Source organism: Durio zibethinus, chromosome 6 (genome assembly GCF_047325235.1).
Source record: "Durio zibethinus cultivar Kanyao isolate XHJ-2024 chromosome 6, ASM4732523v1, whole genome shotgun sequence".
Taxonomy (NCBI): Eukaryota; Viridiplantae; Streptophyta; class Magnoliopsida; order Malvales; family Malvaceae; genus Durio; species Durio zibethinus.
In genome coordinates this window covers 27,945,934-27,972,166 of record NC_143167.1, presented here as the reverse complement: position 1 = coordinate 27,972,166, position 26,233 = coordinate 27,945,934, and the positions used below count along the sequence as shown (strand labels likewise).

The 26,233-nt window shown below is 31.7% G+C and overlaps 2 protein-coding genes across 5 annotated transcripts; one reads left to right on the top strand and one right to left on the bottom strand.

The window, feature by feature from the left end:
- The first annotated feature begins 10,345 nt into the window (after positions 1–10,345).
- LOC111284647 (uncharacterized) lies at positions 10,346–21,603 on the top strand. 4 transcript variants are annotated; one of them, XR_016342979.1, is made up of 10 exons: positions 10,346–11,967; positions 12,282–12,743; positions 12,867–13,168; positions 13,711–14,601; positions 17,335–17,496; positions 17,610–18,515; positions 18,593–18,808; positions 19,540–19,800; positions 20,794–21,124; positions 21,384–21,468. XR_016342979.1 is itself a non-coding variant. In XM_022873438.2 (9 exons), the coding sequence occupies exons 1-9, from the start codon at positions 10,776–10,778 to the stop codon at positions 20,995–20,997; spliced, it is 4,596 nt and encodes a 1,531-aa protein (XP_022729173.2). In that variant the 5' UTR covers positions 10,346–10,775; the 3' UTR covers positions 20,998–21,603. The 4 variants fall into 4 exon arrangements, 2 of the variants coding, with proteins under 2 accessions (XP_022729173.2, XP_022729176.1); XR_016342978.1 differs by having other exon boundaries at positions 21,255–21,462; XM_022873438.2 differs by having other exon boundaries at positions 20,794–21,603.
- Positions 21,532–25,251, bottom strand: LOC111284648 (BSD domain-containing protein). The gene is made up of 3 exons (XM_022873442.2): positions 24,397–25,251; positions 23,480–23,664; positions 21,532–22,251 (listed from the first exon to the last, which is right to left on the bottom strand). Exons 1-3 carry the CDS (start codon positions 24,920–24,922, stop codon positions 21,721–21,723), a joined length of 1,242 nt encoding a protein of 413 aa, XP_022729177.2. The 5' UTR covers positions 24,923–25,251; the 3' UTR covers positions 21,532–21,720.
- Between the last annotated feature and the right edge of the window lie 982 nt (positions 25,252–26,233).

Sequence of the window (26,233 nt, the reverse complement as noted above, 5' to 3'; positions counted from 1 at the left end):
TTTAAAAATGAGTAAGATTTGAATAATAAAATCAAGTTCATATTTCGAATAAAACCAAATATGAGGAAGCATAAAACTTATTAATATTATACCTAAATTCGATCCGAGTTTCATCGGAGCAAACATCTAATAATCAGTCTGAATTCAATTTGACATGAGCCATAAGCAAGTGTAATGATAAGTATAAGTGGATCTCTAAAAGGCAGTTGCAATGTGAACTAATAATTAGCTAGACTTGACATTAGTTTGCAGCGTAAATTAAAATGCAATTGCTTTACACTTCATTCTAGTTTGTAGCGTGTGCTAGCTAGCTAGGCTTGACATTTGTTTTTCCAGTATCTTATTTTAACAATTTCATCTCAAAACTAGTGAAATGACCCTTTTTTTAATTTAAAGAAAAGTAGAAAATAAAATGTTGCAAATGTAATTTTCAATTGGGCGACAAACCAATTCAAGAAAAATATAAAATAAAATAAAATTTTCAATTGAGCGGCAACAATAATGACAGTTTTAAATGATAATTCAACATTTATCTTATGCACCCTACAAATAAAAAGAACTGGGGAAGAATATTTACATAGAATAAAACAAAAACCCTAGCAAAGTTTAGTAAAAAAAAAAAAACTTCCCTGCCGTTTTTTTTATCTTCTCAAAGAGTACTTTCTCAATCATTTTCTTTGAAGGTAAATATTTTTTTAATTATTTTTTTTGTTTTTAATATTTAATTCAATTAAAATATATTAATCTATATTTATATTGATCTTTGGAGAATTGATGACTTGTTAATTGTTACAACAGTTTATGAATTTTTGTGTTTTAAAAGAAAGCTTTGTTACCTATCGAATACCATATTCTTATTTTATATTATATATAGCCCTACTAACTGCTCGTTGTTAAATATTTGTTTCAAGAACTGAAGTAGCTTCCATGTTTCATTGGCTAAATATTTGTGTTTGATAAATAATTTTATACCCAATGCATCTACCTTCAATTCCTCAAGTGATGATGTAAGTACAATAGTAAAATAATTAATGTCATTTTTTAGTATTATAATAACAATTATATAAGATAATTTTTTTATTAATCATTGACTTATTTATTTATTTTTGTTTATTTTGTAAGAAAATAACAAAGAGTAAATTTTATTCGTATCATCTATGGACTTTTAGTTTGAATTTTCACTTAGACACATTATTATATTAATAGATTAAAAACTCTTTTTTAGTAATTATTTAGTTTTTTGGTAGAAAGATATTAGTATGGTTTTAATTGTAATTTTATTTTAATATTACTTTTGTCATTGGATTTTGGAAATTAAGAACAAGTTATATATTTTGGTATTTTATTAATAATTATTGTTATCATTTTCTTTTATTTATAAAAATAAATGAGGTGATCACATTTTTATGTCACTAAAATCCTACTAGTGACAATTTTATAAATACAAGTGCAATTTTAGTTTTGTGACAATTTTTTTTATAATCACTAATGATAATTTTTTATAAATTACCAAATTTAATTATGGTAATAACTAATTTATTAGTGACAAGAATTATTGTAAGAAATAATTGTTTTACTTGTACACAATTCATGCGACACTATTTTAATGAAAACTAGTGAAAAAAATTTTATCATTAATAAAAAATATAAGTGACAATAATTTATTGTAACTATTGTAATATTTTTGGAGTCTATTTTATCATCACAAGAAAACTATATTATTGTGATAACTTTTTTATCACTATTTTAAATTTTTTAGAATCGAAAAAATTGTCACAATAAAGTTAGTTATTGTGACAACTTATTTTAATCATATATTTTAATATTTTTAATGTCAAAAATTTTGTCATAACAAAAATGATCTACTGTGGCAACTTAATAAAACTTATCACTAATAAAATAAACACAGAATTATATATGACTGACAGATGAATATTTTAAAATTGATCATTATAAATTGTAGTGACTAAATTTGATACTTTTAGTAACAAATTTGTTTTCCGCTAAAAATACTTTCTCTTGTATACACGACTTACAAGCCCAAATTGTTTTTCACATGATAAATCCTTTGACGTTAACATCCAAAATCGAACCTACGAGATGTGTGATCTAATGACAGAGCTCTCCTCTGCCTAGCGTGCTGCATTTCTTCCTTTCTGTCATGGACATACCATTCCAATGTCTCAACAACTTTCATTGTTTGCCAAGAGTACTACTAAATTAATTCCTATTAAGTATTATATTAGACAATCTTACCATCCCCAGGAAAATTTCAATTTAGATTGATTTCTTGGAATCATACAGAAGAACTAGTAGTAATTAGGGCATTGGACTACTTCATCTGAATGATTCAAGCATTTTTGCTTTGATTGTCTAGCAGGGTACTGTTGTTTTGTAAGTTGCCAGCTTTGGTGTTTTCATGGGTGCTGTTTCCATTTTCCAATTTGTCTCGTCCATTTGCTAATGACAATTATATATATCTGAAAAAACAATCTGAACTGTATATCTTCGGAGTTAACCAGTCCAGGACTGAATTAAAACGCACCTTCTTAACTGAATTATGAAAGGAAGTTAATTTGAGCAAGAAGTATATCATACAGATTAATAAGTTATGAACAGTACTATAAGACAAGATCGAAGAACGATCATAACATGAACTAGAAGTTAAATTTAGTTAGTTCATATAGTTATTTTTAATTAAAAATTGGTATTTAACAGATTTGAGATACATGCAACCCTTTCATCTATTTCTAGACTACGGCTTTGTTTATAAACAAAACATCATAACATCTAATATTACTATAGGGAGAGAAAGCCTAGCTAGCCAATTACATGGATTTAATCACTATAATGCATATAGTTGTAATTGTTCTGACAACATAAATTAAAGACCTATAAATGATCTTATGGAACGCATAGAATTGCACACTGTAATAGGAAGGCTAAGGCTACTTTAGAACAAGATCCGATGCATTAAACTCAGGTGCGGTTTGTGACCATACAGCTAGAATAAACTCCCCTTAGTCTAAGTATTAATTTTCGCATAAAATGCATTAAACAACATTTTCTGTGCATCGCTTATGAGAAAATATTCCTAATTACTCAAATATATATAGGAGCTGATCATCATGCCTTCAGGCCAATTGGTAAAATAAATTAACAATCGAGGCCACTTAAGGCCTTTGATTCTTATTGAGCGTAATTTATATTTGTAGTCTAATTTTTGGAAAAGTCAGCACCAGTTATAATTGACAATCCGTGGGTTAGAAATATGAAATTTTATCAATCTTACACAAGAAAGTATAATTTGTAAGTTAAACTAATAAAAATAATAATGAGGATGAGGTATACCGACATTAAAACAAATTTGTCTACAGGTAATTTAAGGTTGATTCTGTTAGACGAAAAGCCTCAATCTAATCACACCAACAGAAATTAAATTGAATAATCAATTAATCACATAAAAAATAATAATTTAACGTGGTTCGGTCTAACTGACTTATATCTATGGATGAGAAAAAATGCATTAGTTGTAGAGAATTACATCAAAACAACCATCATAAATAATACTCATAGACCCTCTCAATCTCCTTTAGTCCTATAAAGTATTGTCAATTCAAACAAATACATACTGATGTGCACCCATTCACCATACCTATATGGACCCTTTTAATCTCTTCTAGTCACTCACTGCAATATACATATGTGGACCATCTTATTCTTCTCTAGTTTACTCAATCATACATTCAAATATACACTTCCATAAGACGTAAATTCTCATAGTCCTATGGGATGTCATCCTATAAAGTACTACAACTCATTTACATCTTTTTTTCATATTAAATCCTTAAAGACTTCACCTATTTATAAACATACAAACTTACTTGTTAATAATCTTTTGTCTCTTAAAATTTTTCTTCTGTAAGTTTTCTTATCCATCAAGTAATATCTAACAATCCCAAACAAATCTGTTATGAGATTTGGATCACTATTCTCAATAATCTTTATCTTGACTTAAATTTCATCAAATCATCTGTCTTCATGCTAGATATACTTGGCTCCACCTACAATGAAAGTCTCATAATTATCTTCTCTTATGTGTTTTTACATTTCACGTAAATCAATCTTCAAAATACGAAATTGAACTTTTTCATTGAGTCGAACTCTTCTGGCTTTATCTCTTCTTGTGGCTCGATTCATGCTCTAATATCACTTGTTATCATATTCTACTGCCTACACCGAAACCAAGCCTAATACCACTTGTTAGGTATCACCACAGGTCTGATATCACTTGTTGGAAAATCAACACGCATATGTAGCACCCACATACAAAATAGCAAGCTCAAAACAAATAAAAACACAAATATATTTGTTTCAGTCTAATTCAAAATGGTCTATTTCAAATCTAATTCACTAACAAATAAATCTTTACAACTGTGATACTTTTGGAATGAAAAAAATCACCATAAACTTCTTATTCAAAACTTAACCCAAAATACAATTACATCCTTTTAATAGCCTACTCATTCAACTATTATCTTTGTGTCTAACCATCTGGGATTATCAAACTAAAATCAAAACATTTTTATACCTTTACTAAACTCCTTGTGTGGGATACAGGACAAACTCAAACTCTTATAACTTCACTCAACTTTCAATGTGAAATTATAAGATTTAAGGTAAATTCCAACAAATCCTCCATTGACTTCAATCTTCAAACACTTCAACAGTATCTGTAAAGCTGACACGCTTATCTTTTTTTTTTCATCACAAGAATCACAGCAACTAAGCTTCTATCAAGCATGTACAAGTGATTTTTTATCGTATTCCTTTGTAGAATCACATTATCATTCTTGTACACTTTTAACAAATCATTACTACCATAGTACGTGTACCTCCGAGAATCTAATTCACCCAAAGCAATCAAACTATAGCTATAACTCGGTACACACTTTATATGATGAAGCATCCTAACAATACCATTTTAAGATCTAAGGCAAATACTCTCAATGCCTTGAATCTGTACTTTTTCATTGTTAGCAACCACAATATCCTATACTTCTCATTCTCATCCAATTTCATAAAGCAACTCCTATTATTGCAGACATGGACTGTAGTAGCTCACCTTTCAAAGTCTAAATCTCATCCATACAAGTCATCGAAATGATATTATCATTATTAGACATAACAGTAGTAATATCACTTTTTTTTTCATCCAATTTTTTTTCATCATTCACGTTTTTTAAAACAGCCATATCTCTTCTCAGTTTGTTGCAACATTTTTGGATATGTACTTTTTTCGTCATAATAATAACATTAAATATCACTGTAATCCATGTCTCTTAACTTGAATCTCCCTCTTAATCTATCAATCATCTTTTGAGTCCTCTCTTGATCAAAACCTTCTACAGCTAATGTACTCCATTCAGCTAATGAGTTCTATGTTTCCATAAACTTTTCGTTCTTACATGACAAGGTAGACATATCATCCAACTTCAAAGTAAACTATCCACTAACAAAGTCTGAACTAAAGGCCTATAAGACTTGGATAAAGATGACAACAAAATTAAAGCCTTCTTTTCATCTTCTAACTCATTAATAGAAATCACCAACAATTAAGAAATCAATTTATTAAACTCATTCAGATAATTATGAAGACCTGTACCTTCTTTCATCTTTCAAAAATATAGATTTACTTTCAAATATATTCCGTTAATCAACGACTTTGATGCGTAAATACTTTCAAACTTACCCCATAAATTCTTTAGAGTACTCTTAATCAACACACTGTACTTTATCTCTAGGGCTAGCATTAATCTAATAGTACTAATAGTTTTCTTTTAAAGTTTATTCCAATTACTATTAGATATTCCCTCAGGCTTATTATTCTTTAATGCCTGATCCAACTTTTGTTGTACTAATAAATCTGAAATCGTACTTTACCATAACATAAAATTACTCTTTCCATTAAATAATAGAATCTCAAACTTGGACATAGACGTACTAGACATACCTTCTTCAGACATCTTGAAATATTTGCTTCATAATCTCTTAGGCCTACCTATCCTCTTTCCTAACCCCAAACCTTAACTTCACTTTGATACTACTTGTTAGATGAAAAACCCCAATCTAATTACATCAACAAAAGTAAAATCGAACAATCAATCAATCACATAAGATATAACAATTCAACATGGTTTGGTTTAACTAACTTACATCTACAGATGAGAAAAAAAAAATCATTAATTGTAGATAATTACATCAAAACAATCATTCACAATTAATACCCATAAATCTTCTCAATCTCTTTTAGTCCTATTAAGTATTGTCATCCCAAAAAAATACATACATATGTGCACCCATTCACCATACCTATATGAACCCTCTCAGTCTCCTCTAGTCCACTCACTGCAGCATATCTATGTTGACCATCTCATTCTTCTCTAGTTCACTCAAAAATATATTCAAACATACACCCAAATAAAACATAAATTCTCATTAGTCCCATTAGATGTTTATCTCATAAAACCATATAACTCTCTTATATCTTTTTCTCATACATAATCTTATAGAGACTTCACTTATTTATAAGCATATAAATTGTCTGTTAAGAATCTCTTTCCTCTTAAAATTTTTCTTCTGCATGTCTTTTTGTCCATTAAGTAATATCTATCAATCTCAAACAAATCTGTTATAAGATTTGAGTCACTATTCTCAACAGATTCAATGAGTCTGATAGTGATTATCAGTATTTCATGTTATATCATGGAAGCTACTAGCTTTGTAGTTGACCTGAACAAATGAAAGGAACATGTTTCTAGGATTAACTAGGATAGTAGTCATATAAAAATTAACTTGATTAATGTTATAAAGATTTTATCAAAATCATGCATTCTTGTATATGAAGCTAATTAATTTAGCTAAAATATTGCTGACTATTTCTTATGCGGCATGTAGTTTTTGGGATGTTTGCAGTTGGTATTTGCCTATTTGGTTATATTAAGCCCTTGAGGCCATCGGTTTTCCTTTTTGCCTCGTCCCGCTGCTTTCATTATGGTGGCAATCTGTTTACTTTGTAGCACGAGTTTCTTGCTTTCGTGTAAAGAAGGAAGTTACATAGAAGAACTAATTTCAATTGTCAACTTAAGACGTAGATATAGAATTATAAATTCTAACCATCAATTAACGCGAAATTTAACTCAATCAATTCATGCAATCTCGTTTTTGGTATCTAACAGATCTAAAATTTAAATTTCAGTATTTATAATCTTTTTTCCCTATCTCAAGTTGTAGCCTCCTTCATATAAAAAAATTCAAACTATCAAAGGATCAAGACGATACAGCCATAAGCCTGTAACTGGGAAAGTGATGATGGGGACAAATGAGAGATCAACTCTTCAAATTGTGCTGTGAAAATAGGTAGTATTAAACTAGAAGTCAATCATATCAGCAATTTTCATGAACATTCAGAACTTTATGCCAATATTAAATCAAGTCCAAATTTGGTGATTGACCGAACAAACAGTACTGAAACAGATTAAATATTCATGACTTCCTAATACTTTTTTTAATTATTCCACAATTAAGATCATAACAAAAATATTGACTTGGCACCAGAAAAGGTGTCTTCTAGTTTTTGGACGAAGAGAATTATTGGTTATATTAAGGCCCAGATGTTTTCAGTTTTCCCTCATTGATCTACCACTCCTTTTATTGTTTCTGGTTGATTTCTCACAGATGATGTTGGAGATGAGTGTTTGTTTCGTCAGACTTAAAATTCACTAGCACAACACCCCCCCAAACAAGTTTTTGATACTATTATAATTAACCTAAAACAAATTGGTTATTATATAGAAATAAACATTAAAACATAAACTGAAATTAGTCCCATAGGATGTTGTTAGAAGAACAGATGTCTTAAAGGACAAGAAAGACTGCCTATCCTTAACCTGAAGCTGCACACTCTGCCTGCCATCCTATTGGAAAAAGCTATACGTTTGTTACGATTACTATTTTTTTGTGTCCATTTTGATTTTCATTTGTATAGCCAAACATACCTATGCTCAACCTTTCCCCCATGTTTTTTTAATACCTGCAAGTACTTCATTATTCCAAATCTTTTTGTCATTTTTTCAGTGCTTCACTTTATCTCCTAACAAAGAGCAAATGGTCCCAAACTGCATTCCAATCACTAATACCCTGAAACTGAAACCGGATACATGAGCAGGAATTGCTGTTCTTTCAATTCCATCATACCGAATAATTAACTTTACTTTTATCATGGTAAAAACTGCTACTAAAAAGTAAAAAGAAATTCACTACTGGCTGTCATCAGTCATCAGTCATCACGAAGAAATTTATGGGAATTTTTTTGGTTTCATAAGCAGTGTAATTAAAGAAGTAATTTTGCTCTCTTTGCTTAATTGGTACTCGAAATTTTTTTTCATTGGCTTGGCTACATCTTATATGAAGCTTCACTCGAGTCCATAATTTTTTTTTTTTAAAATATTCAAGCCTTTGACATTTCTTAAATGGAGTGATCGAGTCTATGACTATCAAAATATGTCAACTTCTCTTACTTTTCTTACTCATAAATCATCATAAATATGAGACTTGCTTCAAAATTTTTCTTATGACAAAAAAAAAATGTCAATTGATGCATATACTATTTTTAGATAATTAAATTGAATTGTGGAATTAGATATGAACAAGATAGCTAATATTAGATTATTATCTTATTTGTAACTGAAATTTTAATCAAACTACCAAATCTTAGTACACAGGAAAACAATGAAAAGTAAAAGAAACATTTGTATTTGGTATACTGGGATGTGCTCATATTTTTGAAATTTTAATTAACAAAATTTGGTTATCACATTTGATATTCCGTGACATTTTTTTTAAATGTAGACTTCCTAATATGAATATCTCGTCACAAAAATATTGTAATTTGATTCCTTATGATCCAATTCGAAGGAATGGTAATGTTAACAATCACAAAAGTATATATTAAAAAAAAATCATTGATCTAATCTAATTCAAACGGTATTGTCTCACACTTTACATTATACACATAATATATTTAGAGGAACGATAAAATTAATTTTAGTAAATTAAAAAATAATGATAATAATAAAATTAATTATTATATTAATTATTATAATAATATTAAAATTAATGATAAAATATGTGTTTTACTACAAATATAATAATTGCAATGATATTTTTTTATAGTGTCTTTTTTAAAAAATGTAATTTTTTTTCTTTGAAAGATAATTGGTATCCAAAACTATGACCAATTTATAGTAAGCCGCGTGTATACTAACTTGAATTTTTTTTAAATTAAAAATTAATTTCATTCGTGACATTACATATATTATATTTCTATTATAAGAAAGTGAATTCACCTCTTTTGATTAACTATTTACTAACAATGTTAATCCAAGTGTCAAAATTTTAAACATATCACCATTATACCATTTTTGTCATTAATTGTAGAAAGAACTGTCATCTCCGCTCCATCAACTGAGTTTGGAAAGCTGCCGGCTGTCACCTCCTTGGCTTCCCAAAATCAACTTAAAATGTATGGTATCCTAATCAAACTTCCAAAAAAAAATTTCACCTTTTTGGCTTGCTGCTACTTGAGTTTGTATCAATTCAACACGCTGCTGGTTTTCCAAACACAGCTTTTAATGTATGGTAACCCAGCACAACATACCAAAAATAACCATCCAATTTCACCGGTTTTTGGTAATATGATAATATACATATACAAAACTTATTTGGTAAAAAATGTTTATTAGCTGACCTAAAATAAAAAAAAAAATTGATTGACATGGTTTAGTTTGATTAATTCTGAATCTTAAAAAGTTTGATTTTATATTTAAAACTTAATTATTAACTTAAATTTTGTTTGAGGATTAATTTTTTAAAATTAAATCAAATTGAAAACTAAAGTATGTGTGTGTTTTATATTTGAGATATTGAATTTTAAGTATGAAAGTTTGTATGTATAAGTAAACGTGTATAGATATGCATAATTAATGTAATTATATTTTCTTAAAAAAATGTATTTATATACCCAAAGATTTACTTAATTAAATTAAGAAAATTTTATATATTTATTTGAATAACAATATATTTAAAAGGACTTTGCATTAAAGATTGATTTAAGCTAAATTTGAATTTTTCTAATTTTTAAACATTTGATTTGAAAATTATATAAAATCATAAAGAAAACTCCTTGTATTTGCATTTCAGCTGAGACTTAAAAACAAAAAATCCATATATGAATTTTTATTATTTTTCAATTTAGTAAATATAATATATTTATTTTACAACCCAACCAAATAGAACAAATAAAGAAAAAGAAACTGCAGCACTTCAATATCAGTTTCTTGTGGACCACTCAACGCGAAGGCCCGTGAAATGAAACTCCCTTCCCCTCACAAAGCGCGAGGACGGACGGACCCACTGATTTTCTCTTTTCTTCTCTTTTGTTTTCCCTCCAAGTCTACTCTCTTTCTCACCAAACAAACAGATTCTAGAGAGGAAGGAATCAACATAGTTATTAGTTACCGCAGCCAACAAAAGACCCAAAAGGAAAATCCTGAACCCCAATTCTCGTCAAATCCAAGAAAACTGCAAAAACCCGTTTTTTTACAACCCTTCCAGAAAGGCAAACCACTAAACACAAAACCCCACAAAAACCCAAGACCGAGACACGGAAAATCCAAAGCAAACAACCCGCCACGTCATCATCTTCAACCCCATCCATGCCGAATCCTTCTTCCGCACCCCGCCTAGCGGAATCTCCGGTCACCGTAGAATACCGCACTAACTATTCATGTCTTACCAAATGGGCTATCCCTTACAACTCAAAACTCAAACCCAAGAAAACCATTAACAGTCCTTATTTTGAAGTGGGTGGCTTTGATTTCCGCTTCTTGTTATACCCAAAAGGCGATTCTATGGCCTCTCCTGGTTACCTTTCTCTCTACATTGAAATCAATGATCCACGTTGCTCTTCCAAATTTGATTGCTTTGCTAGTTATAAACTAAGCATTTTGAACCATGAAGATAAGTCAAACTCTTTGACCAGAGAGTCTTATTATAGATTCTCTTTCAAGAAAAAAACTATTGGTTGGGGTGACTTTGGACTTGCTACTTCAGTTTTTGATCCAAAATCAGGGTTTTTCAAGAATGGTTCTTTGCTTGTTTCTGTTGAGATTTCGATTTTGGATGAGTCAGTTTCATTTTCAAGAGATAATAACAACAATGAGGTGGAATATTCTGTATCTTCATTAGGTTGTAACTCCCTTGTTTTGAACGGGAAATTTACTTGGAAGGTTAAAAATTTTAGTTTGTTTAAGGAAATGATCAAGACCCAGAAGATAGTTAGCCCTGATTTTCAAGTTGGGGAAGTTGTAGTTCATATTAAAGTGTACAAAACCAAGGTTAATGGAGTAGGGTGTTTGTCTTTGTTTTTGGAGGCTTCTGAGGCACACAAGTGTGCCAAATGTGCGACCCCTGATAAGAGTAGTTGGTGTTTGTTTCGAATATCTGTTTTGAATCAAAGGCCAGGGCTCAATCATATGCATAGGGACTCATATGGGAGGTTTAATGAGGAAAATTCTAATGGGGATGATACAACTCTAGGTTGGACTGATTATTTGAAGATTTTGGATTTTATTGGGTCCGATAAAGGGTTTGTTGTGGATGATACTGTGGTGTTCACGGTATCTTTCAATGCAATCAAAGATTCAATTTTTACCAAAAGTGCTGGTTTGAGAAATTTTAGTGTTATAAAAAAATGTGACTCATATATGGGAAAGTATACCTGGAAGATAGAAAATTTTTCGAGGTTGAAGGATGTTCTGAAGAAGAAAAAGATGAAAGGAGTGTTTGCTAAGAGCAGGAAGTTTCGGATTGGGAATCACGAGTTTCGCCTCGTTGTTTATCCTAGAGGTAACTGATATAAAGCATTTTATTTCATATTCACATTGTGCTTTCCGAGTTGATAATAGATTGTGAAAATAATTACTAATCAATTGTTAAGATTTTGGCAACATCTAGATGGTCATGCAACTTTGAAGAATGAATGAAAATGTTGATATTAACAAGGGTTTTCTCTCTAGAGAATTTTAATCCAAATGTCTTGTTTATTCAGCCAGATAAACATGTAAACTTTTACTATTTAAGCATCATACTTATTACCTGTTAGACTAATGGATGGAAATAAGAAAGAAGGACAAAATGATAGAATTGTTTGGTGACAACAGGTCTATCTCAGAAACCTTTCTACCTTTCCATGTTTCTTGAAGTTTTGGATCCTCGAAATCCTACCACAGATTGGAGTTGTTATGCTTGTTATCAGCTATCCATTGTGAATCAGAAGATGAAAGACAATTCTATTTTGAAGGAATCACGGGCACGTTGCTCAAAAGCTACTAAAGAATGGGGGTGGTCTGAATTCGTGACTCTTACAAGTCTTTTTGATAAGGATTCTGGGTATGTGGTTCAGGATACTGTTATCTTTGGTGCACAGGTTCTTATTTTGAAGGAGACCTTCAAACTGCAGGACCTCCCAGAGTCAAGCAATAAACCCGCCCATAAAGATGGAGAAAAGAAAAGGTGGTCAATCATTTGGAAGGTGGAAAACTTCTTATCCTTCAAGAGAATATTAGCAAGCCAGAGTATGTATAGCAAATATTTCCAGGTTGATCAATTAGAGCTTCGAATTGGTAAGGCCGTATGTACCTTTTGTTGGTTTTCTTTTTTTTTTTTTTTTGCCACCTGGTGTCAGCAGATAGTTGGTAATTTTATCATCCAAGTTGCTCTTCCCTTATTCTAATATTGTAATGCAGGGGTAAATGTATTTTCTGACTTCATTTATGCATACTTGGAGTGTGATCCATCAGTTCTGAATGATCCTGATAAGGATTTTTGGGTTAGTTATAGGATGACTTTGGTTAATCAAAAGCACCCTGCCAAAAGTTTCTGGAAGGAGTCTTCTCTATTTACAAAAACTCGTGCTAATTGTGATCTACAGTTTATGAAACTATCTGATATGCTCGAAGCAGATGCTGGGTTTGTTATGGGTGAGATGGTTACTTTTGTTTGTGAGATCCTTGATTACTGCCCATGGTTCGATTTTTCAGAACTAGAGGTTAGCATGCTTTTGTGTGTTTTCACTTTGCAATTAGAATTATTTTCTCTTCTTTGTTCTGTAACTTTTACCAGTTATTTACTCCTCTATTATGCCACTTGTTGTTTGTCCATTTCTAGCTCAATACTTCATTAGGGTGGTCTAATTATCTATTCTAAATTAGTATTTATGTATGATGATTATCATTTTTTTTTTCATATCCCTGTGAATACAGAGCAATATCCTTGGAAAGTTTTTTTTTTTTTCATTTTCATAGCTATGCGTATGGATTTTTTTTTTTTTTTTTTTAGAAAAGCAAATACAAAGAAGAGTAACTGCTTTGCAGAATTTTCTCTATATCTTTTTATTTCTTTTAGTTGGGTTGCAGGATTATTTCTCTTGCCATGGACTGCAGTTTTAACTTACTGAGTTTTACAATTATTTGTCATACAAGTTACCACAGTCCTGAATCCTAATTTAACTCTGTTCCTATGTTTGAAATTTTTTTAACCCTTGATGTTACAAATCCACAAATGTTTTACCGTGGAGAATATTATGTGCAGGTTCTGGGAGATGTTACACCAACTGAGCTTCAAGAAACTACTTGTTCTGAATCTTGTGATGTAATGAATGGATATAATGTGGATATCTCCAGACAGCTTCTTGCAACTGCAAGGGATCACCTTAGTGTTGAAGATAATACTTCTCTGATACTTGTTATTCTGAAAGAAGAACTTAAAAATGATCTTTTCACATTGGCTGGAATTTTGATTGGAATGCGGCTTTACCTCGACAATCCTATAAAACAAAATAACTTTTTTCACCAATTATCTGGTTGCATTGATACAGGGCAGATAGATCTTAATCCAGATAAATTTCTATCCAAGCTAACTGCTTCAATCACCGATGCTGATTTCTTGCGTCAGAAAATTGACAATGCACTTTTAGATGTAATGGTCGAGTGTTGCCAGAGATTAAATAGAAAATCCGGTGAGGATCCACATGATGCAAGCTCAAAACCATTCCTAGATACCAACGAAGCTAGCCCTCAAACTAAATTTCATTGGCGAAGTCGGTTGGCAAATTTTCTTCGATCATATGAGAGATTCTTTGGGATTGACAATTGTATGGATAATTGTAGTAATACTTCAAGGAAAGCTATTCTTGGACAGCATGATTCTACTTGTAAGTCATCTGAGGAGATCTTGGGCTTTATTGTAAATTCATTGAAGGCTCTAGATGACAATATTACACAAGATACCTCAAAGCCAAGCCAAGGGTGTCAGTTTGTGGAGAAGATTTTGGTATTACTAAATGAAGCTCCTAGGCATCTGCTACCAGATCTAGTTTCTTTGTTGCCCAAGTTAGCTTGTCAGCTTGATCATAAAGTTGTTGCTTGTGCTCTTTTAGATCAGCTGGAAATGCCAGGTGCAGAATCTTCAATGCGACTACCTGTAAGACTTTTCATCTATTTTCACCTAATAGTCCTAAATGAAATTTATTAAAGGTGCTTGAAAAAGGCTTTCACCATTTAATTAAAATAATGATATACGAGTTAGTTTGTAGTTTAGAGTTTAGAATCAGATATCTATATTAGTCGCTATGAAATTCAGGTCTAAAATTATGTGGATAGCATGTTCATGATACTTATACCCAAGAGCATTCTAGAAGGAGCTTGACACTCATTTTAGTTGGATGGTAGCCCTTAAGCCTGATTTATTGAGGTTTTGATGCTCATTGTGCGGTTCTTTTATCGTTTGTCTCTTTATCTTTGAGTTTCTTCCGTTTTTAATTCATACAAATCCATACAATAAATTTTACTCATTTTAACACCAAGATTTATCTCTCATTAAAACACCGTGTGGCATGCTCTTTTTTTTTTTTTTTTTTGGTTTTTGCGTCAGGTTTTTTTTTTCAGTTTTGCACTTTAAAAATGAAAAAAGATAAATGATGCAATGTGATGGAAATTTGATGAAAAAGTATAAAGGAAGGAGGATAAGAAGTTGGAAAAAAGTTGGTACCACTGGAATCCCATATTTACTTTTTTTTTTCTTTTTACTTGGGAGTAAAAAATGGGATTTCGTATCAGATCAAATAAAAATTGTCCACTTTTTTTCTTTTTTTTGTTTATTAGTTTTTTATTAGATAAATTTTGTAAAAAAATAATGTTAACGAAGGTGTCATGTAACACCCTATTTGTTTATTTTGCTTTTTTTTGTTTTTGTTTTTGGTTTTATATTTTTTAACTAAATCAAATTTAAACAAAATAAGTCAATTGATAAAAATAATAAAATAATCAATATCCGATAGGTATCTATCTATCTCGATTCAAAATAAGCATTTTTGTAAAAAATCCATATCAAGTTGGATCAATTTTTTATAAAAAGTAGAGGCGAATCAAAAACAGATTTAAGATGCTCTATTCAAAGCCATTTCATGATATATATCAAGGTATATATTTTTATTATCTATTTAATTTTATATTTATATATATTATATTAATAAAATTATTATTTTATACTTTAATTTAATATATTAACATTTTAAATCTAATTTGAATGTTCACATGGCACCTCAATGATCTTACTTTTCCTTTTTTTTTTTTGCTTATTTTTCTTTTTTTTATTGTTATTTTTGTTTATTTTTTATTTAATGAAGTTATTATTTAATATTTCAATTTAAAAAAATAATATTTTAAACTCAACTAGGTTGTTTGTGTAGTACTCTAACGAACTATTTTGTCTTTTTTTATTTTTCTTCGAAGTTTTGTTTTTTTTTTTTTGTTTTTACATCTTTTTATTAAATTAATTATGTTAAAAATAGGCCAATTGAGATATTTATGTGGTACTCAATTTGGCTTTTTTTTCTTTTTCACCTTTTTATATTTTTTTAATTAGATAAATTTTGTAATAAAATGTGTCGATTGATAAAGATACCAGAACAATCCGTATTCGACAAGTTCCAATCCATTCCGATATGATAGGAAGCGATTTTTTAAAATCGGATCAAGTTGGGATTGATCGAATTTTTTTATAAGATACAATATTAGTGCACATGTAAGATACTTTGTTTGACTCATTTCGGTATATATATAAAAGTATATACTTTTTATTAATTTAAGTTTATATTTATATAAATATATATATGTATTATATTAATAAAATTATTATTTAATACTTTAATTTAGAATTTAATGTTTTAAACTCAATGGAGTGTGCATGTGAGATTCTTTGTGAGTGCAACGTTTTTTTTTTTTTTTTTTCATTTTTGTTCTTTTTCACTTTTATGTTTTTTGGTTTTGGATTTTTTATTAGATATATTTTGTAAGAATAGAATGTCAATTTAAGTATCCACATGCCAATTTATTTTTTTATCTTTCTTCTTTTATTAATTAAATAAATTTTACAAAAAAAAATCAATGAATAGAGATGAAAAACAAAAAAAAATTTATTTACTCATAAGGACTATAGTTTTCTTAAAAAAAAAGTTGCCACCAGATGCCAATAAATTCTTGAAGAACCTGCATAAAGCTGCCTTCTACGATGATGCACACTTGCCACTGTGGGAAGTTTCAACTAGAGTGCTGGGGAATTTTACGACTTTCCAGCCTTATCTATTTTCCTCTTAAATTTCACCCCATAGATGCTATTTAAATCAGAGTTCATTTGGTATTTAAGTTGAGACTAAATTTAACAGTTCTTGTTCATGATTTATTCTTCCATTTAATAGTTCATCACTGTTGATACTTTTGGTTCAGAGTATTTTTAGGCTGAGCTCATCTTGTAAGCCTCCATTTAGTTGTGAGATTTACGCATAAATTGTCCCTTTGGTTTGTTTTGGCCTTGAAACCTTATTTCTACAACATTTATAGCATGTAAAGCAAGATTTTGCAGAAACAAGTCTGCTGTGGATTTCTTATATATATATATTTTGGAAAGCTATGAACATGTGAAAAGCATTGCAATTTGTGATTCTCTATGTCTCTTATGGCATTACCTGAGGCATAATGAAAAGCTTTCTTTTCAATTTGTAAGAGCCTACTGGCAGGCCAAAATATATCAGTCTAAGAATCAAAGCAAATAAGAGAACGCTATACAAGATGGCAAATATATGCTACTGTTATGGAGTCTGCAACAGCTTTGGTTCCTTTTTTTTCCACTTTAATGATAAAAATTTTTCTTCTTCAGGTTCTTGAGGCCATGAGTCAGTTGCAGCTTGGCATTGATGTTTGGGAGCGTGCATTCTGTCAAGCCTCTGAAGTTGTGATTGATTTAAATGGTGAAGCACTTGGTGCTGCCATTTGCTTATTATTTAAAGCTGCATCTCAGTGCCAGCATATCCCTCAAGCAGTGAGCATTAGAACATTGATATATGGGGATTTAATAACTGTTTGAATCACAGTTTTTCTTTATTTTCCCAACACAATCCTCTTTTAATGTGTTTACCTTTACTTTCTTTGTAGGTAAGTATCGTCCATCAAAGTTTAGAGAGCCAGGGAGCTGAGGTTTCACCTTGTGTGCTGGATCTTCTAAGAAAAACTTTGAATACTTCTGGTGACCTTGCGGTAACTATGTTACGAAAAATTGATTCTGTCTTTTCCCTTGATCAAAAACACTTGACAAATGGTATCAGGCCCTCTTCATCCGGAGAAAATGGACTAACGACCAAGAGTTTGCATACAGGAGTTCTCCATTTTTCTGATATATTTATGTTGTTAGAGATGCTGGCCATACCCTCTATTGCTGTGCAAACTACCCAGGTTTTTGAGAAAGGTATTGCAAATGGATTTATCACATATCATTTGGTGGAAATGGTGTTGGAGAAATGTGCTTCAGTATTGGGTGTCCATTTAGTTTCTTCTGAAGAACATCAGTCTGGAAACACTGAGACAGCAGGAAAAGGCAGTATTGGTTCTTTGTATACTGAAGAAGTTTTTAAATTGGTTTTTGTTCTTGCTGATAAATTGTTCCTATCTCGACACTCTCGAGTGCATGGGTTTCTGAGAAAGTTTTATTCAATACTATATAGACTGTTTGCTGGTGAGAATTATCAAAAGAAGATGCTGAGAAGATTGGTTGACCATGCCATCAGTGCTGCTAATAATTGCTCTGAAACTAGTCTGGATGTGTTGGTTTTCTTGGTTCAGAAGGAGTGTAAAGCAGCCAGACTAGTTCTAAGCATGATCAGAGATGATATTCAACTTGCCAATTCTGACCTTTCTGCACTTCAGAGTCAGTTACGTGCTCGAGAGGATGAATATAGCTGTGCTGAGGAAGAATTGCAAACTGAACTTTCAAAGATGAGGATAGAGAAATTAACTTTGTTAGAAAGGCTGCATGAGTCTGATGCTGTTATTCTTCATTATAAGGTACTTAACATATTTTGTTACCAATTTGGATGGTGAAACACATGTACTTGCTTTTTAACAGATTTTTTGTGCGACAGTCTGAAATGAGGCTTGAAATGGATCATTCCACTCGGGAAAAGAAGGAACTTTCTGAACAGTTAGAAGAAGTTAAACGTCAGTTTCAACATACTTGCTCCAAACAGAATGATAGATTAGAAAAGCTTTCCAATGAGAAAAAGGTTTATCAAGATCATCTTCGTGGCCTGGAGACGCAGCTTTCTCAGTTGAAGTCCCAGAAACACCAAGAATTGAAGGTAATCTTGTTTGCAAGTTTTGTTTTTCAACTGTTTTAGATTGTTTTCTAAGATAAAATCTTGAATAGATGATTTTGGCTGGAATCATTTGTTTTTTCTTTTTCTCTTTTTGAGGGATGAGACCGGCACCTATTAACACAAAAGCTTTTTTCCTATGTTGGTTATTGTTATACTCCGTACTGATCACTGCTTGAGTTGATCTTGCTAATATACCTCATTGACAGTCTGAACTGGTGTGTGAACTTTGAATTTAGAAGACAGGCTTCCAATTTGTGAGTTACTAAATGAATTCTCTCCAAGTAGTTCAATGATGATATCATAAAGATAACCAATAATATTTAAAAAATGGGAATGAAAAAAAGAAAATGCCAAGGTGAGGTGAGGTGGTGAAAGTGAAATATATTTGAAATAACAAATGTGGGCAAAAAGTATCTCTTAACTACCATTCTTTGACATGGGGTGAGAGAGTTAAGGGAGCTGATGCCTACCCTGGAGAGTCATTGAAAGTTGAAAGTAATGCAGAAGAATAAACTCTGGATCCCAGTTATGATAATGATTGTTACTGCAATAAATCTGAATCTTCCCATTTAGTTTAGTTTTTGCATCTAACCCCAATTGCCCTTGCTCAATTATCTTGGTTTTTTGAACGACTCTATTTACTGTAAAATGTTTCGATGTGTCCTCTGCCTTTAAGGAGTCATTGGTACTGAGTTAAACTTAAAATGATCCAGAAACTAGTTCAAGAGAAAAATGTTCTTGCTGAATGGGTGAGGACTGCAGAAGCTGAGAAGAAAAGGTTTGATGAAGAATTGAGAAGATGCACTTTACAGGTTGAAGCTCAAGAAGCTGTACAATGGTCACTTTTGGGTGAAGTCCAGAAGTTGAAACAAAACCTTGGGCAGATTAAAAGAGAAAAACAAGAGAAGGAAGAGGAGGTTGCACACTGCAAGACATACATTGATGAGCTGAAAGTGGAGTTGAATAATTGTCAGGTTTTCTTCTTACTTTCTCTTCATGAAACCTTTCTGATTTGCATCACCTATATGTAAACTGGTTTCTGCAGTTTCATGCTTAAATGTAATCTTCTTTCCACGATAATGAGTGGAAATGTGATTCTTTTAATGCCAGTATGTTAACTTAGAAGTTTGGATACCTGAGAAACTTTGCAGAGCTTCTTTGTTCAAGATTTCAGCAAACATCATCCCATTCTAATATTTTCTTGGGTTGAGTCATAGTTGGTATTATAGTTTGGCTTTCATCAAAAACAAAAAACAAACCGAACCAAATTAACCTCATGATTCAGTTTCATATTGATTTGGATAATTTGAAAAGTCAATGTGAATAAAGCTTAAGTTATTAGGTTTTCAAAAGAAAATCATCAGCCTTCAACCAAACCAAATGATATAAAAAATTTATGGTATATGTCAATTTCTAGATATTAATTGTCCTCTTTGGCCAACGACAAAGCTTATCCTTGGCTCCCTGCCTAAAAGCTAAAGATTTTGTTTCACAATGACGAGGAGATATGGCTATTGTTTTCTTTTGGTTAATCATCCTATCTATATATGTAGTTAAAGTTTTTCAGAGACATTCTATCTCATGGCCTTTAACAATTGATGTATTTTCTTTTATCACATCTATGCATTTCATATTGCTATTGTGCATTGATAGTCTTAAAAATCTCCGATTCTAGAAATCCCCTTCTACATGATCTTTAGTTAATTCGTATCCTAGGTCCTTGACAATCCATTAACTGTATCTTAACAGTGTCTTGACACACTCTTCGTGGTCTCTGTTTTCTTCCTCCCCCCTCCATGTGTTCGTCTCCCCCCCCCCCCCCCCCCATCACTTTTTTGTCCATTACTTTTCAATACACGCTTAATCATCGCCATTCATTTGGACTTTGTATTCCGTTTTGTCTTTATATTCTTTATATAGAAGATTAATTAGGTTCCTGAAACTTGGTGTCTACGGATTTTCTGCAGCAATACATCCGATCCCTTCAGGTTTCACTTAAGGAGGAGTTGCTAAGACAAGCTCCTCTCTATGGATATGGCCTGGAAAATCTGTCAATGAAGGAACTAGAGATATTGTCAAGCATCCATGAAGATGGCCTGAGAAAGATCCATGCCATCCAACATCGTATAAGAAGTGATAGTGACAGCCTTCCCCCTTCTTCAAAACTTTGACGTTGATGTACGCTGCAGCCCCACCGCCCGTTGCTTCATTCAACCCAAAGAGATGTTGAGATGAACAACAATGGTATTAGTCAGTCATGTGCATTAACGGTAGATTGGGATCATATTTTTCTCTCTGGTTAGCCTCCTTTTGTTCTACCAGTCAAGCTCATTAATGCTTCAAGTTGCTTTTTTTTCTCATGTTGCTATATCCGTGCAGTTTACAATTGTAACTGACTAGCAGAACATTTTTTTTTTCTGTCAAAAAGTATGAAAATTTGAAAACCTAAGAAGACACTTTTTAAGGAAAGAGAATTAAACGAAAAGGTATCATTTGCTAACATCTTTCGTGATATACCACAAGTTGCATGCTTGGTTTCTTTTCTTTTTCTTTACAGTTATCACAAGGATCGGAATTCCGAACAAAGTGGAAGACTAGATACGGGCTTCAACACTGATTTTTAAGTTTCCAGGTATTTTACAGTTTCCAGGTATTTTACAAATTTATACCAGCATAAAAAGAGGAAAAGAGGATGCAGCAATAAATGAAAGAACCAACGCATTAAAGTCGGCAGCTTCGATTTACAAACCAATATCAATTATGTACAAATATTAACAGTAAGGCAATTTGACTGAATTATTAATTTAAACACAATTATGTGATAGGTTGATTTCCATAAGTACAGAATTTCTAGGGTGAAGAAAGGATTTGTGAAACTTACAGCAATCAGAAGATCAGTTGCCACCTGCCACATTGACGAAATCATCATCAGTGAGCCAATCATTTGACGACTCACCTTCAGAATCTTTATCTCGAGAATTTGATTTGCCTGCTTTCTGCAATCCACCACTAGTTTCTGGTCCCTTGTTCAGCTGAACCCAGTCATTGGAACCACTAGGTGAAGAAGTTTTGACATGCTCTGTCGATTTAGGCACTGATACTCTATTGGAAATATAATTATCATCATCTTCCAGATCACTGAACGAAACATCCTCTTCAGGTACCCGGTTTTTCTTGACACTCAAAGAACTTCCACTGGAAATATCTGCTTCTTCCAACCATTGCTCAGCCTTCTCTTCAACGGCAATCTCTGATCCTTCTACTGCATTTACAATTTCACTGAGCTTTTCCTCAGGGGAGACATTCTCTCGTTTTGTCTCACTAACCTTGCCACTTTCTTGAGATGCATCAGGACTACTACTTTCAATCTGTGCACTCTTATTGTTTTGCAGCTTCTGCAGAAGTGAATCTCTAGTTTCAACAACCTGCAACATAAGTAAACCTTCCATGAAAATGGTTTTGAATGCATAAAACAAAGCATGCTTTATTCCAGCCAGGCAGTGAACGTAAAACAGAAATTAGTTACAATGGAGCAAATAGAGAGAACACGTGCACATTGGAGATAAAAGAGAATATGCTACTGGAGAAAATGTTGTCAGAGTTGAATCTTAACCTCATTTATATATTTGCCAAATGCCCATAATGGATTTGATTATATTCTATTTTCTAGGTTCTGATGAATTTGCAACTGAGTAGTCCCTACTAACTTGGTAAAGACCAACTTAGTCATTGCCTTATGATTAAAGCAAGAGAGTAGAACCATCAATTTCTCGGGATTCACAACATTTATATACTAGAAAAGAAGTGAATTCCATACTACATTTAAAATCCTAACCTCAATGCTCTCCCCAAAGAAAAAATTCAGCAAGTCTAGGACCACTGCTTGTTTCACCACTAAGGTCCAGCCAAGAATACCTATTCTTTGTTCCGATCTTTCTACCAAATTTAACAGTCTCTCAGCTCTGATTGCTGATGCCTCAAACATTACAGGTTTTTCACTATGAGGTGGGGGAGAAACACAAAGAAGAACCACTTCTTAGGGGAATGACAAATAGAATGGTGTTCGGGAGGGTGTGATTTGCTGCAGAAGTTGCAGATCATAGATTATGCAGGTAGTGGGCCCATTTCATTGAGTTTTCAGCAGGACACTCTAGGAGTTGCAAAGATCATCATAAAGCTTTCAAAGTAGTAGCAAGCATATGTATAGACATTACTGACATATATACAGATAGAAAATAATTAGTACAAGAGGAACCCAATATTTAATGCATTTCACTATGTATAGAGGAATAATTAATTGATCAAACAACATCAGGCTATTAGCTCTTTCCGGCTACAAGAACAAGCAATATGTTTCTTAAATAAAGCAAACATGTAAGAAAAAGTAAAGTTGACTAATTAATAATGCAAAGGAATATAAAAAGTGTTTATAGTATTACTCCTACATCTTTTTTTAGCCAAATTTATTCCTACACCAAATGCATGTGTTTTGATGCAGAAAGGAAAATAAACGGCAAATAAGTACATTTATCGATGAATTAAGGGAAGCAGATGATGATATGGTCATTCTTGATCAGTTCATATTATTTCTACGCACTATTATGCATGCAAGTACAATTCATTAAAACAACAGAAAGATATTAATACTCTTGCCTCAGGGGTTGCGAGAAGCTCAAAATCATGGTCATTCAGTCTTGGAAGCAACAATATGAAATATATCATCCAAAATCTTTCATCTCCAATGTTATGCTGAAGGTTAACTTTAAGAGCTTCAAAACTTGGGACTAGATGTTCAATATTTTCAGCATGCTCTTTCTGAGTCTCAGACATTTTGAAATCTGCATTAATAAATCATTATTTTGTTAAGGTATAAAATTCCATTCATTTTCATGGAGAATTGGAAAAAGAGAAAAGAAGAAGCTAAAGGGTTAGTTCTCTTCAAGTGTCCTCATATAATATGCTACTATAACACTAAGTCTATGGTCCAAATTAGCGAACCTTAATCTCATGAGTGCCCAAAAATCCGAAATTCCCATTTGAAAGCCAAACATACACGAGCCAATTCAACCACCCAATAAGAGTCAATAACATTTGTCCACCCTTAAACAACTCAATCAGATATACATACACACTCACCATATACAAAGTTCACCTAATAACAATGCATATCAAAGCAAAAGTCATTGCTTGCCTATGCACATCTGCTCTAATGACATTTACTAATCCTACAGGATATTATAAGAGAAAAACCATATTAAGCAACACCACAAACAGTGCATAAAAATTCCCCTTTAATAATGGAAATCTCTAGGTCTAGTGTTCCACAATTTCACAAAAGTTTAGCTATTGTAAATGAAGGAGGAAGTGCCTCAAATAAAAGCAAATAAGCCTAATATTTTCAGCATTTGATCTTGCTTGCTACTATAACAGATAATATATATGATTTTGTTAATACTTTGGAGAATTAATTAAAATCCCTAAACTTAAAACCTAACTTTGGTGTTAATAGCATTTAAGGAAAAATGCAACAAGTTTGAAATAAGAATTTCAAAGCAAAAAAGTAATGATACCGTTATTTAGTGAGAGAGGAAAATCAATCCAGAACTCTGGGCGGTTGGAAATTTCTGTAACAAACTCAACCACCTCTTCCGTAATTCCAGGAACTCCATCATCGTCATCATCATCTTCATCTTCATCATGATCAGCATGATCATCATTATTTGGGAACTGCAAGAAACTCGAAGCGAATCTGGAGATCTCCGTCACCGCTTTGTTACTTGACAACAACGAAAGCCCGCTCTTGAAGCTTCCTCCGATCTCCGCCAAATCGTTGCGGATCCCCACTAGCGACGGCTGCTCTTCCTCTTCTTCTGCTTCTTCTTCTTCTTCTTGTTGCTGGGTGGCTATACCGGAAGGCGGGGAAGAGGGAGGTGGTGCTAAGAAGGCAGCGACGCCGCGTAGTTGGCGGCCGATAGTCTCCCCAAGAACGGAAAGATCTTCCTTGACGCCGCCGCTTCGGTTGGTGGGACTGTGATCGGGTGAAGACGTGGGCGAATCAGAAACGTCGGATTGGAGAGACTTCAACAGCCAAGACATTATGGAATATTAGTATTAGTATTAGTATTAGTATTAGTATTATTTGTTTTTGGTTTTAGGTAAAACTTGAGAGAAAAAATAGCATGGAGTTGTTGTTCTTTCAGTCTTCACTTTTCTGTTGGCAATTTCTGCAAAATTTGTATTGTTCTGTAGAATAGTAAAATTAAAAAATATATATATTAAGAAGAGCTTGGCGGTGGCGACGGCTGTGATAGAGTTGGTTGGCTGAGGGGCTGTGATTTATTATCTAACCATTGTTGTTTGGTAAAAGTATATGGATTTGGATTTTGGAGAGGTTTTTAACTTGTTTCTTCTTTCGCTCTGCTTTTGGATATACTTAGGTCGCTCTTTTTAGCAGTTAACACCTGCTCCACACGTCACCGTTTCTCACCCTTGTAGACTTCCTTTTAGATTCTCTTTTTTCAAGAACTTCAAAACAAAATCCATGGCACCACTTCCAAATCGGCAAAATAAATAAATAAATAAATAAATAAATAAATAAAGTAATGCTATTTGTATTCTAAAATTTTTTAATATATCTCAAAAAATTAATTTTTAAAAAAATTATTTAAATATTTGTTAATTAATTTTTTTAGTCTTTCATACTCATTTTTGATAAATTTTTAAAAATTCATTTAGAAAACTTTTTTAATATATTAAAAATTTATTTTCAAAAACTTCTTTCTTATATCAAAAATTGTATTTCAAAAAAACATTATAATTATCTGAAAATACATTTTTAAAAAATATTATATCTAAAAATCAATTTTGTGAAGTAATTATTTACTTTTTTTTATTATAATCTTTTTATTAATGTCTGGCATAAAAATATTAGATATCTCTTATTACGATATCGAAATAATTTCCTAATAATTTTCCTTAAATATAATTTGTTTAAATCTTATAGTAAAAACTTTTAAACTTTCAATCGTACTTTCTATTGAATAATGTAGGCAACAATTTTTCAATTCTAACAAATGTAGATTTGAGAGAAATTGCAAAGAAGAATTCATGCAAGTGATTATTGGACCATGTGCAATAAAACAGTTACGTTCTATTGCATATGATATAACAGTCTCTTCACAATTCTTCTCAAATATATATTTGTTATAATTATAAAAATATTGTAAATATTATTAAACAGACAATACCTATTGATTGAAAGATTAAATGTTCTTATTGTTGGATTTATTAGTTAATTGATAACATTATCAATATCAATATTTCATAAGGTGTCAAGTTATTATGTACCGAAAATTTATTTTCGAAAGTTTTTAAAAATTTCAAAAATAAATGTCCGAAAATTATTAA

Bases quoted from the DNA above. Each gene is read 5' to 3' on its own strand.
- LOC111284648 (XM_022873442.2), bottom strand. From the start codon at position 24,922: ATGTCTTGGCTGTTGAAGTCTCTCCAATCCGACGTTTCTGATTCGCCC. The intron at 23,665-24,396 runs GTATCATTACTT...TTATTAATGCAG, and splicing joins TCCTCTCTCACTAAATAACG to ATTTCAAAATGTCTGAGACT. The intron at 22,252-23,479 runs GCAAGAGTATTA...CTTATGTTGCAG, and splicing joins AGCTTCTCGCAACCCCTGAG to GTTGTTGAAACTAGAGATTC.
- LOC111284647 (XM_022873438.2), top strand. From the start codon at position 10,776: ATGCCGAATCCTTCTTCCGCACCCCGCCTAGCGGAATCTCCGGTCACC. The intron at 17,497-17,609 runs GTGAGCATTAGA...CTTTCTTTGTAG, and splicing joins GCCAGCATATCCCTCAAGCA to GTAAGTATCGTCCATCAAAG. The intron at 19,801-20,793 runs GTTTTCTTCTTA...GATTTTCTGCAG, and splicing joins TGGAGTTGAATAATTGTCAG to CAATACATCCGATCCCTTCA.